General features: G+C 37.7%; 1 protein-coding gene across 2 annotated transcripts in view; it reads right to left on the bottom strand.

Moving 5' to 3' along the window:
• The window catches only part of LOC132823212 (core histone macro-H2A.1), a 43369-nt gene that overhangs the window by 6328 nt on the left and 20437 nt on the right, over positions 1-16604 (bottom strand). Inside the window, exons 5-6 of one of the 2 annotated variants that reach the window (XM_060836819.1) lie at positions 14987-15097; positions 7459-7558 (exon numbers count right to left, since the gene is read on the bottom strand). In XM_060836819.1, the coding sequence (XP_060692802.1) occupies positions 7459-7558; positions 14987-15097 (211 nt within the window). Of the gene's footprint in view, positions 1-6336; positions 6428-7458; positions 7559-14986; positions 15098-16604 lie in introns of both variants that reach the window. The other variant, XM_060836820.1, reaches the window with a different exon arrangement.

Genomic DNA, 16604 nt, shown 5'->3' with positions numbered 1-16604 from the left:
TTGGAAGTCGAATAGATTGCTGGATGGAAGACCATTGCCCTTGATTCCATTCCTAGTAGCCTAAGGTATATAAATCCCTTTAAACTGAAGAGCCTTTAATCCCTTGGATTTCTTTTGCAGAGGATATCTTTCCTGTTGAAACAGGCAAATTCTTTTCTCTGATATGTTGAAAGATTGGACATCTGTTGACACTTTTCAGTCGTGGTTCTCCAGATGTAATTAGAAGAGTCTATTGTCATGAAGTAGAAATTGCTGACATGCAAAAAGCTATGAGTTATATCCATACGATAGACAGTGTGGCAGAGACAAGATGTCAGGTCTCACTCCTTGAAGATTGTCAGTTGTTTAGCCCAGAAGTCCATATGATATTGTCATAGTACTTTTGGTACTCTTCATATTAACCCTTGCAAATCTATATAAAAGAAGTAATGTTTAAACTTATTACTGGGAGGATAAAAACAGTCACTCTGGATTAAGTGGCCATTTAGAAAATTGAACTGTTGCCATTTTCATTAAGAGGGAATGGAATTACGTATGTAACATGCACCGATCTTCAAAATCATTTTTGTTTTCTCCAGCACAGGTTGGAAATTACCTCCCAAACCTCTTACAGCACCAACTTTGTCACCTCTTCTATAATTCAGTTCAAAGAAAGCGAGTCCATATTAGGAAATGTTCTGGACTGCAATGTAAATGCATGCACTGTAAATATATAAAAAAGCCGAGTGAAGCCAAAGTAAACATGTTCCGAAGGAAATCATGCAGGAAATAGTGGGGATCCAGAGGAGTTGAACTAGTACTTTACATTTGTCTTCAAAGTAATAGCATTCTAAAATTAGGAAATAACCAAAGGACAAAAGGAGCAGATGAAATAAATACAATAACTATGACTAGAGAAAACGTGTTAGGGAAATTCATGGCACTAAAGCCAGATTGGTCCTCTGGACCCAATGGGGTGCACCCTACGATATTAATGAAAATAGCTACAATTATTATGCTGGATGCAATGATCGTACTCTGTCAGGAATTCTTAGACACTGGAAAGGTCTCACAGGATTGGAAAACTGTCAATATAATATTTGTATTTAAAAATGGGAGACAAAAAGCACAGGTAACCATGGACGAGTTAGTTTCATATCTGTTTACAGGAAAATGTTAGATATAATGTAAAGAATTTATAGGAGACCTTTCAGAAGTACATAAAACGATCAAAGAAAGTGAGCATGGCCTCACAAAGGGAAGGAGTGAATGTAATGTACTTGTATTTTCAGAAGGTTTTTTCATAAAGGTACCTCACATCTGCCAACTCAATAAGAGACCATGGCAAAGCAGGTAGTTAATAACATGGATAGGGGGTTGACTAACTAACACAAGACAGAGAGTTGGGATAAGGAGGGCATTTTCTGGATGGAAGTCAGTCTGCCACAAGGATCAGTGCTGAGGTCACGATTCTTTACAAAGCAAATTAATAACTTGGATTTGGGAAATTAATGGACTAAGTTTGCAGATGACATAAACATAGATGGGAAAGCAAGTGGTGAAAGTGTCACAAAGTGTCTGGAGAGGAACACAGACTATGCAATTCAGCAAAAACTTGGCAGATGGAATATAATATGAGAAATGTGAAGTCATCGACTTTGGCAGGAAGAATGAAAATTACTTAAATGAAGAAAGACTGCAGGCCAGGTAGATTTTGGAGTCCTTGTGCATGAATCACAAAAACCTACCATCCAAGTTCGGCAGCTACTTGGAAAACCAAATGGAATGTTGGCGATTACTTCAAAGGGAATGCAATACACAAGTAGGGAGGTATTTGCTTTTAGAAATGACAGGTCGGGACAACATTAAGATTCAAATTGATAAATGTGGATGAATAAAATATCAAGGAACTGTTCAGGGAAAATCACATTTAACTAACTTCCTTGAGGTTTATGTTAAGTTAACAAAGAGGAATGATAAGAGTTTTTAAAATTCTTTAATGGGATGTGAGCAAGCTTGGAAAACAAGCACTTATTTATTCTTAATTGTCTTTGAAAAGGTGGTGGTGAACCACCTTCTTGACTGTTGTGGCCCTTCTGGCGCAGGAACACCAAGTGTTATCGGAAATAGATGTCCGGAATTTTGACCTGATGAATGTCAAAAAACAATGATTATGGTTCAACTCAGGATAGCACATGGCATGGTGGCCAACTTCCAAATGGTGGTGTTCTTATGCATCTGCTGCTCTTGCCCTAATAGGTATTGAGGCCACTGTAGAAGAGACTTTGTTGAGTTACTGCAGTCTGTCTTGCATATTGTACAGTGTGTGTCAATGGTGGAGGGAAGTAATGTTCAAGGCAATGGATGGGATGCTGATCAAGCAAGTTGCTTTATCTTTGATGGTGTTTATATTCTTGAGTGTTATTGGAGATGCAGTCGTTCAAGCAGGTTGAGTGTTTTCCATTACACACTTGGCTTGTATCTTGTCAGTGGTGGACAGGCTTTTGGAAGCCTGAAGGAGAGTTTCTTTTCCCAGAGCTCATATCCTCTGATCTTCTCTTGTAGCCAGAGTATTGACACGGCTAGGCCAGTTAAGTTTCTGTTCAAACTCCGAGGATGTTGCTCATGGACTGAATGTACAATACAGTAATTCAAATCTCCTTTGTTTAGCAGTAAGGTAAGCAAAGAGAAATCCTCTCTCTGGAACATCAAACTAAGAAAACTGTGTGGAACATAAGGGGCTAAGAAAACATCAGAACCATAATAATCAACTTTAACATTCTAAGGCAATTGAGGCCAATTTAGCACAACATAAAAATACAACTACTGTTTAAATTCTAACTCTTTCATTATAATACATCTCAATATTAGATGTACGTTTCATAAGTAGCAGCCAGAACAAATTTAAAGTTGCTGCTTTCTAACCTGCTCGCACAAAATTTTTAAAACTTAGACAAAGAAAGAGAAAATTCATCAAATTTGAAAACAAGGATTTGTTCTCACATTTTGCAACTATGACCCCTCTCCAGTAAATGGATAATCTTACTGATGATTACACAGCCTGATTCTTATTTGTCACACACATTCAGTTGCAATATGATCAGTGAAGAGGTTGCTATCTTCAGGATGATGCAACATCAACAGTTTCAGAACTTTTCAGTGACTTTTTAACAAGGAATCCACTTGCTACTGTAAGTTACATGTGTAGCCATAGGCTGATAGCTACCCCTGAGCACCTCTAATTGTTGTCAAGAAGCAAAGAAGTATTATTTTCCATTAAGATGAAATACGTTAAATTCAAGGTAGTTTAAAATGTTGAAAAAGCTTCAAGTTTCAACATCAAAAATGAACCTGAATGTAACTTCCCAAGGAAAGAATTAAATAGCTTCCAAAGATGCATTATCATGAGCCCCCAGCAAATTTTAGAACAAGTTTGAAGTGCTCAGAGGTTCTGTGTTACTTGCTTTTCTGTTAGAAGCAGAGAAAGCAAATTAAAAACACAGCTTTGCAGTGTGACCATATTTAATGAGTATATTTGTCAGATGAAATAGGAACTTAATTTTAATAAGTTTAATCATAAGTGACATGTTGCATCCATGATCAGGACTGTTTTGTTTTTTAAATTGTGCTTTTGCAATGCTAACCAGGGTATTAGCATCAATCCCTGACATTTTTCTCTGCAGAGTCTTTTAAAGCTTTGTTCTTCAAAACTACCTTCTAAAAATAACAATTGAATCCGCAGTTCTTTGCGGAATAAAAAAATGAAATGGTGATTTTGCAATGACGTGAAGAATATTTCCAGTGCCACCTTCACAATGCAAACCTTTAAAAATGTGGCTCAGATACTTAAGTCCCACCTTGCTCTTGGAAGGATTAGTTGCATTCTTAATGATACCCAAAATGCTTTATAAGCTAAATCTTCTTCTTTGGAGATTTGGTGAAATTCCAACTGGACATCAGATAGAGGCTCATCCGTAGAAGGGAGGTAAATAATTCATTCGAGAATGCTCTTGCACCAACTTCAAGGACAAGACTAAAAGTAAGTCACCTGAGTATTTGCCCTCTCTCTGTAAATTTCAAACAAAAGTATCAAAGGAGAAAATCTCTCTAAGGTGGAAGGTCATTATCGAAAAAGGCAACTTTCAACAGTTTCATCATGGTGTGGTGAAAAATAGAAGAAATAAGCTGAAGTTATGTCTATTTTTACATGGGCAGATGTGCTATCTATTTCTGGAAAAATTCCAAGACTAATAATAATTACTGGTCCTTTGGTGGTTGCATAAACCATCTCCATTTCATTCGCCACAGTCTCCTTCTTTATTGATCTTCTCATCGAAAGTTAGCAATCCCCTGTGATGGGGTTAATCCAGAAGTGAAAATCAATATTTGCTTTAGATTCAGACACACCTCACAAACTATCTCAACCTTGCAGTTTCTCTCTCAGTACGGACTTTGGTTGGCAGCTGATAGAGGTGGTGGTAGGTTGTTTGCTCAAACAGCTGTCCTATCTTTCTCTCACACTTACCATTCTCTCTCAGTAGCTGCTCTTGTTGATTGGAAAGTCTGCACACCATTTTCAACAATGGAAGGTGATTTTGGTTGCGACTGGACATCTGTTTCCTATTTGTCAATGTTAGTAGAGCGAACTCGTAATGGAGGCTTTAAGATTGCCTTTGAAATGTTTCCTTTGGCTGCTGCGTGAACAGGCTCTTATTCTGTGTAAATGTGTCAATGTGACCCAACTTAAAGTAGTGTGAGATTATCATGGCCTCTATACTTGGCATGTGTTTCTTTGAGAACAATCATATTAGTTACTTTGTTCTTCCACTTGATTAACAAGATCTTTTTAAGAAAGCATTAATGTTGTTGCTTTGGGATTTTGATGTGGTGTCCAAATATTCTTGGAGCTTCAGCACTGCAGCAAAATATAGGAACACCACTGCCCAATATACCTTGAGTTTAGCATTGGGTATGGTATGATGATTCTTGAAAATTTGAGTATAGTTTACCTTACTCTGAGTTATTCAGTGGAATAACTTTTCATCAGTGTCAACTTTTTTTGGATAAATGGTTTCCAAGATATGGGAACTGAGGAACATTTTGCAACATTCACATTACAGTTAAAGGCACTGGATTAGATTTATTTAGATGTGAAGCCTACTTGATGCCTGCTTTAAGATAGGATTCTGTAGCGTAGCCATTTTATCATTTAACACCAGCAAGCCAAAATCCTGAAAATCTCTCCCCAAGACCATTGTAGGAATGTTACAAAAAATATTGCGATGATTCAAGAAGGCCCAGTACCACCTTTTCATAACGCTCATCTTTGTTTCATAACGCTCATCTTGCTGGGATCAGCCATTTCTGGTCTGTCAAAGTTCTGATGTGTCCATACAGCACAAGACTTTTATTCCAAAGCTTGAAGATTTTCACTTTCACTCAGGGATATCATCTGTGCATAAAATGGAAAAGCCACGCTGTTGTAGAAAACATGCTCCTCTGAGTTTTTGGTGGAAGTACATTGCTTGAGAAGTGTGCCTATTTCACCGGTGTTACATCTGATCGAGGAGCATTGATGCCGGAATGTGTGCAAGAAATGGAACTGTTCCTTTTCCAGAACTGACAAACATAAAGCTTAAATACATATATCCAGCAGGAGTAAATTTCAAATGAGACTAGAATATGCTGCTATGGTCACTATGCACCACCATTAACTATACTGCCCATGAAAAACCACAGCCACTCAGTGCAATGAGAGTAAAGATGCTATTTGGGCTTCTTCTGAGGCCTAAACCCTCAGTGGAAACAAGATCAAATAGTGTCTTTATCAGTGCATTATTTAAGAATTAAATTAAAGTTAGTTTGTGATTCATTTGATATCACACTTCATCCTTCCAGCTACAACGTGAACTAAGAAACTCAAGGTCTGCACCAATAAGATTAGTCTGACTTAAATGAGACATTCCAATGTCAAAATAAAGGAAACCAATTAAATACTCACTAGCGTAAAAAAAAGGTTAGCCTGAAATTGTAGAGTGCATTCAGGCTAAGACTCAATAGGTTTGGAAGTGCATAAACGTATTCCATGTTGGCTTTTAGAGCCAGCAGAAAGGACAAACTTTCATTCCACCTTCTTAAACTATACAGAAACCTCTGAGCTGCAAACGTTTCCCACCATCTATTAACACTCTGATCACCAAAAAAAGAATTTGCTCTTTAAAAAAAATTTGCAAATGCATCAGATGTTTCAATTAGTTAAACTCAACATGTTGCTGGAAGAATGAAGCACTAATCTAAGTAGCCGAGCAGAATTTGCCATTGATTGACATGCACTCACGGCATAGAATTTTTCATTACCTACTTCCCCACCAGTGTAGAGGTCGGAGTTCGTAGGGTGAACGATAACATCACTGTCAATTGTTGCAATGTCAGCCTGTACAACTTGTAACTATAACAGGCAAACAAACATACAGAACATCAACCACGATGGAAAGAAAACGATCAGATCGGAACATTGGTATATCTTTTAGAGGGGACCCCTGCAAAGAACAACTACAATTTAAATTCAGATGGAGCAGGCAAGTCAAAGGCCTTTCACACCGAAAACTTAACTTGACCATCAGCTGAAATGACCTTGAAATTGAGTCAGATCCAACACAGTCTCAATGTCTGAATCTGCTTTCCTTACTCCAAATCATCAACATATCATTAATTTTATTTTAAATTTGGAAAACCATGTTTCAAAAGATCCTTACATCCCAGGTCAAGCAAAAGTTAGTAATACCTTTGTTTTAATCTATTATTCCAATTAAACAAGGGAAGCAAACATGTAGAGCTTGATGTAAAGGGCAATGATCAAACCTAAAATTGGTTTTCAAAATTGTCATTGAAAATGGTGTGGCTTATTGTGTTTTTTTTTCTGATCTGTGTATACTTTGAAATTTATCTTAAGTGAACAGATCGTCCTGAAAAAGTGCTTTGCAAACTCTTTTGATTTATTTCTTCATGGAAATAAAAAAGGGATTGAGAACATTCAAATTCATATTGGAACTCATTGTTAGGGCAATAACAATGATGAACAGCATTAATGATAGAGAAGGCGAGGGCTATTTGGGGTTGCCAAAGCAAAACAATTAGCTGAACATATTTCGGTGAAACATTTTAATGTTTTAGGGCAGCAATCTTTATAAGAAACATTTTTATTGATCACATGGTTTAAAAATACTTAGTCAGAACATTGTTAAATCCTTTGCTCGCACAATGAGAAGGATCTTTTAAAGCATGGCGGAGTCCACCCACAACAACAGGTAACGGTGAACTGTGGTGAATTATGGAAAAATACTCACTGTCAACTTCCAGAAATCCCCAGTGAGGAAAGAAAACAATAATTATTGTCACATTTAGCCCAGAATCAGTTATTCATTTCAAATTCCATAATGCTCTCAGCCAACGTTACCTGCAATGTCACATTTTATTTACCTAGGTCATCTTTAAGCTCAATGTCAGCACTGGTAGGATTGATAATGGCCTCCACCTCGAAGCTCGCTATGTTACTGAGTTCACTGTGAATGAGGTGCAACTGCAAGGAAAAGCATTGATACAGAAGTAACAGGGTAGAAGGAAAAAAACAAAGGGGAGAAACAAATCACAGCAACAGAGGATAAAGGACCGCAAGCTCTGTGGAAACATTTGCTCTGAAACAAAAAGTCTTCTTATCTTTCCCCAATTTTCTCCCCTGTCCTCCATTACAAAGGACAATCATTCCTACACTGTGGTAGAATTCAACACATGGTAGTGGCTCTCCTTAGTTGGTTTTGAACTTGGGGTCTCTCGCTTAAGTGAAACCGGGGAAATTTATATCCTAATTCAGAGATTTCATTCGATACTTCTTAGTCATATGCAGCCTTTAACAGTTAGTTTCTTCCTAAATTATGGGTAGTTTTAGTTAAATTCTATTATACTGTTACAAATACAAAATTTAAGTCTTTTTTTAAAGTAGCATACGTGGTTTCAATTCGGTAGTCCTTGGGAAAAGGAACTTTTTCTGACATTATAACTAGATAGCACAGTATGTCACATGTTCAACTCTTGGCTTTATAGAGAGGAGAATGCAACTTCAATACTCCTGCCCTGAATTGCTGATCTCTGCGGCAATGCTGTGCTGAAACACCCAAGGATACATCATTACTGAGTGTTGGACTCAATGTTTGATGGAACAATTACCCTATTCTGACCATTAATTGTGGCCTCTCCCATGATTGTCCACCTCAATCTGTCCTGGTGCTAGCTTTCACTGCTATGATCGCTCTCACGAGATTTGTTTCCATGATTACCCACTGGTCCTGTTCTCGCTAGGAGAGCAAGGAGAAGCCAACAAGAGAGGAAAATACAGGATTTCATTGCCCAACAAAAACTATTGCAAGCAAGGTTAAAATTTGTTTAAGCAGACAGGACAGGGTGACAGACAAGTGGCAAGCAGTCAAAACTGTTATACACTGGTTACTTAAGAGGCAAGGAGAGTGAATTGACACGACACGTAAAATCAATTGTGGGGAGCCAACTGTGCGAGAAGGAAACTGCAGAACAGGGAGAAGCGGACAAACGATAGCAACAGGGAGTTAAGTACTAGGCAGGGAGAATCAGCTGGAGACAGGACTAAATAATAAATATATGTTGTGTGAACGTGACCTAAATTGTAAACTTTCCAGAAATAATTGTCTTGTAATATTTACCTTATGTTGGTGCAGTCATGTTCACATAGATAAGGGAAAAAGCAAAAGTAAAAGCTGGGTGAGAAGTGGAATCTACAGAACAGAACATCAGAGCAGCTCTGGTACTAATATATTGATGGAGGACGCTTCAACACTTCTTGCTTAGTGCTCAAGGTAAATTTAACTTCTGAATACAGAAGGAAGAAATGAAGGAAAAATGATGCTTCCTAGCTCTGGTGTAGAGCAACACTTGTAAGGGACACAACTGGGGTTTAAATCATTTGAAATACAAGGTCTGGGAAAAGAGAAGGGCTATTCAAAAATAAATTTAAAAGAAAACAGAATGCTACTTCCTAATTACATACAAGGTGCTAAATCTAGAGTTTTCCACTCATAGCACAATTGACTTATCAAACTGAACCAAACAACTTATTAGCTGTATGATCGAAAACCTATGGAAAAACCTATATGGCTAATGTGCAGGAGCTATTCAAACATCAAATCTCAGTAATTTATTGAAGTCCTGGGTTCAAGCCTCACCTGCCCTAGAAGCGAACAGGTCAATTAAAAAACATCTAAAAATTTTTTAAAAGTCTGAGAGTTATCTTTACGTAAGTAAAACTTTCACTCCACGTTTGGAATCATTATTACAATCAAAATACATTAATCATCCTGTTCAGCGAAAAACATTAAAATATTTTGCTTTTGTTGTTAAAAGATAATCCACCCAAAGTTTCTTTTATTTTCAGTTAAACTACATGGAAGGATTCTTTTTAAAATGATAAATGCAGCCAACTCAGGAAAACTTGAAGAGTCCAACAAAATTGAATTCATTACTTGACCTTTGACTTAGAAATAATTCAGGAAGGAGAATTAGTAATTTCTTTAAAATGTCAAGCGAATCTGTAATGTTAGTTAAAAATATTATTTTCATCAATTGCAAAATGATCATCAGTAATTTTCTTGGATGAAAAGAAATACTGGTCCAAGGGAGCTGACAGCCCTTCATCTAGAGACAGTACTAACGTGATGTACGTTAAGACCTATATAGTGTAGGGCAGTGTAAACCAGCTGCAACAGGGGCAGAAAAAGGAAAAGTATATTTACAAAGGTACTTAATGGATAAAAAAAGTTTAAAATGCTCAACACAATGGATAAAGTCCAGATTGTGAATTGGACAATTCTATACTTGTTTTGATAGAACTGACTCAAAAATTGAATAAGATTTATTAAAAGGAGTCCGCTAAAGAAGCATTTGAGGAATCTATGCCATCAATACTGTCATGAACCTCACTAAGAGAGGTATGCTGAGGTGTTGTTTAGTACCGATAGTCTCTGAGAGACTCAGGAGACATGCAGTCATTGCTGTAGATCATAGTTTAGCCCCAAAGGTCCACAAAAAGAAAAAGGTTCTCTGGTCCATTCATTCAATCTGTGCCAGTCAAAAACAATCATCTACTCTAATCCCAATTTCTAGCATTAGGCCAATAGACTTGTTTGCCTTGGCAATTTAAATCTACATCCAAGCACTTCTTAAATATTAAGAGTGTTTATGCCTCTAATGCCTTGCAGGCAGTGGGTTTCAAATTCCCATCATCCTGCAAGTTAAAACAAAAGCTTACCACATTCTCTCTAAGCCTTCTACCTCAAATCTAAGCCCCTAGTAATTGATTGCACAGCCGAGGGGAAAAGTTTCATCCTGTCTACCCTATCTATGCTCCTCAAATTTATACATCTCAATCATATCTCTCCTTATTCTACCCTGTTCCAAGGAAAGCAACCTCAGTCTGTCAAATCACTGTTCATAATTTAAACTCTCCAGCCCAAACGCTTTCTTGGTAAACCTCCTGTGTACCCTTTCCAGCGCAATCACATCCCTCCTATAATGCAAATTCAAGAACTGTATACAATATTCTAGCTGTGGTCATAGCCAACCTTTTATATTGTATAACTGCCCTGCTCTTAAACTCTATGCCTTGACTCAAAGACACTATTCCACATGCCTTCTTTACCACTTTATCCACCTGTCCTGTTACCTTAAATGGCTGGTGAATATTCATATCAACATTTCTCTGAACCTTACTGCTTCTCAGGATCCTATCATTCATCATGTATCGTTTCTCCTTCCCAAATTCATCACCACAAATTTACCCAGACTGAATTCCATTTGCTACTGATCAGCCCAAGTACATCCTCCTGTAATCTAAGGCTATCCTCCTCACTATTTACCACACCACCAATTTTCGTATAATCCATAAACTTATTGATCAACCCTCCTACATTCAGGTTTAAATCATTATATATATATATTGTTTTACCACAAATAGCAAGGGCCCTAAAATGGATCACTGCAGAATCCCACTCAACAGGCATCCAGTCACAAAACACCTCTCGACCATCACTCTCTGCTTCCTGCCACCCAGACAATTCGCCAAATTTCTTTGGATCCCGTGGGCTCTTATCTTTGCTATCAGATTCCCGTGCAGGATCTTATCAAAATCTTTGCTGAATTCCAGGTGGACCAAGTTGAATGCATTGCTGTGGGCAATGCAGTTAGCACTGCTGTCTCACAGCACCAGAGACCCTGGTTCAATTCCTGCCTCAGGCGACTGACTGTGGAGTTTGCACATTCTCCCAGTGTCTGCGTGGGTTTCCTCCCACAGTCCAAAAATGTGCAGGTTAGGTAAACTGGCCATGCTAAATTGCCCGCAGTGTTAGGTGAAGGGATAAATGGGTCTGGGTGGGTTGCGCTTCAGCGCGTCAGTGTTGGGCCGAAGGGCCTGTTTCCACACTGTAAGTAATCTAATCTAATCAACTTCATACCTTCACACATCTTTAAAAAATCCAATCAAGTTGACTGAACATAACCTCCCCATGCTTGACTGTTCTTAATTCTGTCTCTCAGAATTCCTTCCAATAGCTCCCCCACCACCAAGGTTAGATTGATAGGCCTATAGTTCCCAGGCTTATCCCTTGTCCCCTTCTGAATAATAATGTTACATTGGCTGTCCCACAGTCCTCTGGCACCTCTCCTGTGGCCAGGGAGAAATTGAAAATTATTGCCAGCACACTTGATATTTCCTCTCTTGCCTCAAGGTGACTCAACCACATCATCAACTGGGTGAGAGAAATAAGATATCTCACCTACCAGAGTTGGAAATACTGAAATTGCACATCATGCAACATTTGAGAGAGTAAAAATCTGAATGCCTGTAATCTCATGAATAGTCTTTGTTGTATTTGCTATCCCATGTATAAGTTAAAGCTCATATCTACCATAATTGGCATGTTAATTCAAATTGTTTCTGAAATTCATGCTAAAGTAAAAGTTATCACATGGTAAAATTTTGTTTCTAATTTCTTTAATTGGGGGTTATTTACTAATTTTGGATTATTGCCCCCCTACTGGGATCATAACAATTACTCAATGCAATGTGCTTAAAAATATTAAATCCTCAAATTCAATGGACAGCAACTTTATTCCTAGGTTAAACAAGAACCGTTTGTCATTCCTCCAATCAATTAATACTTTTTAATAGGTTCCTGCATGAGTAGTTCACTCAGATGTCCACAGTGATGGAAAACTATCTTGCTGAGGGAAGATCTGACACTACTGAAATTATGGGGACATGAACAGCTTGTCTATCATGGATGAAAAATCGGTGACCAACCAATGGACTCAGAACAAGTTTGCTCCACAGCCATAATATGATGCTTTAGTGAAGAGTTGGATTTCCACCCATTAGGTGCTGCAAAGATGCAATAAATCTCAGCTTGATGGCCCCATGGTTCTCTCTATCAGGTAAGTAAGGTGCAATAGGCAAGGAAGTTTTGGAAAATTTAGGAGAATTGCAAGTGGATTGGGTTTTAAAGTCCATTGTGGAGTGATTACCCTGAAGCTATACATGACCAATCATTGTTAAATGTGGGGAGGCAGTGCGTCAATGAAATACAACAGCTGGGACGTATAGGAATTGAACTAGTGCTGTTGTCTTTATGCTCCATCACACTCCAGCCATTCAGCCAAATGAACTAACCAAATTCTGAATGCTGTTATGTTGAAAAACTGAAAGCTAAATTACAGATTACGAGGTCAGGCAAACTGCAGTGGGATACATGACCAGAGTCTTTTTAAAATGTTTGTTGAGGAACAGTACTAGATTTTAGAAAAGAGACAGGAAATTTCGTGGTGCCCAAAATTAATTTTTTTTAAAAAAGATCTGTGCAATCCTTCACAACTGTTCACAGACAGCCCCTCTGTTTAACTGCTCAAGACTGTGCAGCACATTGGCAAGAGCTCATCTGGAGTGGGACTTGAACGCAGAGACTTTCTTAATCACAGGTAAAATGGTTAGTATATAAAGAAATTGATTTGTGCAATTATGCCACAGGTTGTTGGAGTATAGAATATGTTGCCAAGTAGAGAAAAAAAAATCAAAAGATATATGGCCATAGAAACAATGCAAAGCAGTGGACCAATTTCAGACTGGTCTGGCAAAGCGATAGCATAGGCACAACACATTTGTTTTTCTGAACCAAATGTTTCTATAAGATTCTACATACAACATGTACACATCAGGAAAGGTGGAGGACGCAATATAGGAGTATCAGAATAGCTGAGCCATCATCAATAGGAACAATGCTTTAGGTTTTGAGAAGAATTGCTCTGGTTGCTACACATATAAAAAAGGCATGATTTTATGGAGCACCTTTCAGGACTTTAAGATATTCCAAAGTACTCCACTGTCAATCAAGTACTTTTGAAGTTTACTCATTGACGTATTGTAGGAAATAGGCTAGTAAATTTACACACAGCAAGCTCCCACAAACAGCAATGTGATATTTACCAATTTACACATTTCAGCTATGTTACTGAAGGATAAATATTGATCAGTACACTACTCCTTTTCAGAAGTTGCCATGGGTCCTTAGCCATTGAGCTGAGCAAGCAGACTCGGCAATGTTAGTAAATGGCTTAAGATGTCATTTGAAAGACAGCATTCTCTCATTACTGCATTAGGAATGTCAGTGTGGATGCTCTATGTTCAAGTGACAGTCACAAAGAGTGTACTTAGAATGTTGCTAAATGGAGCAACCAGTGCAATTCACTTCCCCAAGTGTAATAAAACAAACATTCTTCCAGAAATCTATTAACTTTTTTAATCAATGCAATCAATCAAAACACAAATTGCTGTCATTTGTTCACAGTTAAACACTTCAATTTGACTGAAGACTTAACCACCTATATATGCACAAGGTTTTTATTTTTAGGGCATAGAATGCTGTGATTCTATCTGTATGTTTGTATGTTAATCCTAACATAGACAAAAAAAAAGCAATAAATGCTCAGAGGGTGGAAGAAAAATGGCAAATAGCCTTAATTCTGGTCCAAATGTGCTAAACTGATCAGAGGAAAGGATCCATTTAAGTACTATTGTTGGTGGTATCATCGGGATTAACATTAATTGACACCAATATTCTGCCGATTTATTATCAGGAAAGGGCGGTGGAAACAAATGCAATCGTAACTTCCAGAGATGAATTGTTAAGTATTTCACAGGAAACAATTTAGGGGATTTTGGGCAAAGAGCACAGGAAAAGGTCCACTTGGATAGCTCGAACAGATCTGACACAGACACAATGAGCCAAACAGCCCAATTTTGTGCTGGATCAAACTAGGACACTCTGCAGCTGCTTTAGATTAAGTAATAGACACAGTATTGTGTATTGGAGCATGCTTATTTAAGACAATTAAAGTTTAAGGCCACAATTTTTAAAAATTTCATGGTGGAGAAAGTATTCCTCCTCCAAGATATTTTTCTCACAAATTCATTTTCTTACATCAAGATATCTTATTTGAAGTGCCATATACAAAATGTACAGCCAGGAAAAGGATTGAAAATTAGCTAACCAATGCAACTGCCACTTCCCTCCAGCGAGAAGTCTTTTGGTTTAAATGGTTCTTAACAAGAATACTTTGTTTTTGCCAGATCATGGGAGCACTAGGCTTTGACAACAAATATTTTTGTTGTACATATATGCCATTGTACGTGTGTCAAAAATGGGAGCAATATTGTTAACTTCCCTTTTAAGTGACTTCTATGTACCTGAGATTTCGCAATATATTGGCATGACATTCATGACTGCATCAGGCTATGGAAAGCAGTATTCATGCATTTAGTCTAATCTATAACATAACATTTTCATGCCAATATCTATTAAATATGTGAATATGAAGACAGGAATATTAAAGTCCACTAAGAACCTTGCCATTTCATGTCACAGAGTATCAGTACCTTTTGTCCAAGAAACAGGCTTTTAGTGGAAAGAATGGTAAACGTGTCCCCAGGATTTCCCTCAGTAGTGCTATCCGCAGATGCTGCTTTGCTGACTTCTGTTTGCTTCTTCTGCAGTAAGAAATTTGTTTTTATTTTAAACATTAGAGTTGTGTGTTTTATATGTTCCCAGAACATCTCTTTATCCTCAGATTCTCAGTCTAGCCACTTAACTTCAGAGAATTGATCATGAGAGAGTCAGGTTTTCTGCTAATTTTGTTGGTTCTTGTAAGAATGGCTACACAAATATATTACTAACAATCTGTGATAAGAGAAATTTCCAGAGATTAAACATTCTCCAATAATATACACTTTCATTTAGCTCTGATCTCCATTTCCAATATACGGGATGCAAAAGTTCTGTTTCATTTCAATATGTGCTATTCCTCCTCCAATATCTTCTACTAAGACTTGGAAGCATTTGGTTATTACATCCAACTTCCACAGACAGTATTTGCTATTCCCTTGAAATTCAAATTGGGAAAGGTATCTCAACTCCTATTCAAACCAATTTTGTTATTTCATTCCAAAATATGGGGATCATATAAACAGAGGTATGATATTTTCCAACATGCATGATAATTTGTTTCAGTACACTGTCAGGTGGATTGTCCCTGCACTCAATCTATGCAAGAGGTTTTGTAATTTCCCCCCACCATATTCAAGAGCTGACCATGTAGAAAAGCGTAGTACCTCACATGACACAATTTAAGAATACTCGGAGGGTGAGTGGAAAGAGGGAATCATCAATTAATGTTAATAAAGTCAGGAACAAAATGACACAACAGTTCAAATTTCCCCAAAATACTTCAACTGTATAAAATAAAGATAATGCATGCTAATAACGTGTTTCTAGGAGAAAGCCTATCTTGGAGTTATTCTAAAACTTGTAAATAATGAACATCATTTCGCTCTGCAAAAAACTCTCTCTCAAGTTCACAGTTCTTGCAAATTATTACCCTATTTCTAGCCACTCTAACTTCTCTTAAGACCTTTAGGATGTTGTTGTTTTGCAGCTTCATTTTCATCCAATGTCATGACCTGTTATCTGTCTGAAATTTACAATTAAATGGTGATCCCGGCAGAATGTGTAATTGTCCTAAAGGCCTAATGCCATGTCCTATGAGAACAACACTTGTTTCTGTCCTCTTCAGCCTTTGATACAGCTGACCGTTCCATCCTCCTCCCATTCTAGGCCAGTTAAGTGGAACTGCCTCTGCTTGATTCTACTTTTGCCTATTCAACTAAAGGTCAAGCATTTCCAGCATTTTCCTTCTGTTACCACTGACGGTCCACAAGGTCTTTTCCTGACACTCTCCTCTTTGTCATCTACACGCTGCTCTGACCTAGATTATCTGAGGACGAAAGGGCAGATTGCACACGTATATTGATGATATCCCAGTCCAATCTTTCTGGCACCACTCTTGATCGTTCAATTTTCCATCCACATTTTTAAACAGCCAATCCAGGATGAGTCACATTTTCCTTCAGTGACATTACCATGAAGACTAAGCCTTTGTCTCCAGTTCCTGTCTCAAATATAAATTATTTCATGTTCTCTCCACAACCAATGTCTCAA

The sequence above is a fragment of the Hemiscyllium ocellatum genome, chromosome 16, assembly GCF_020745735.1.
Source record: "Hemiscyllium ocellatum isolate sHemOce1 chromosome 16, sHemOce1.pat.X.cur, whole genome shotgun sequence".
NCBI classification, from domain to species: Eukaryota; Metazoa; Chordata; class Chondrichthyes; order Orectolobiformes; family Hemiscylliidae; genus Hemiscyllium; species Hemiscyllium ocellatum.
Note: the sequence above shows the minus strand (reverse complement) of the source record. Positions and strands in the feature narration are given on the sequence as shown.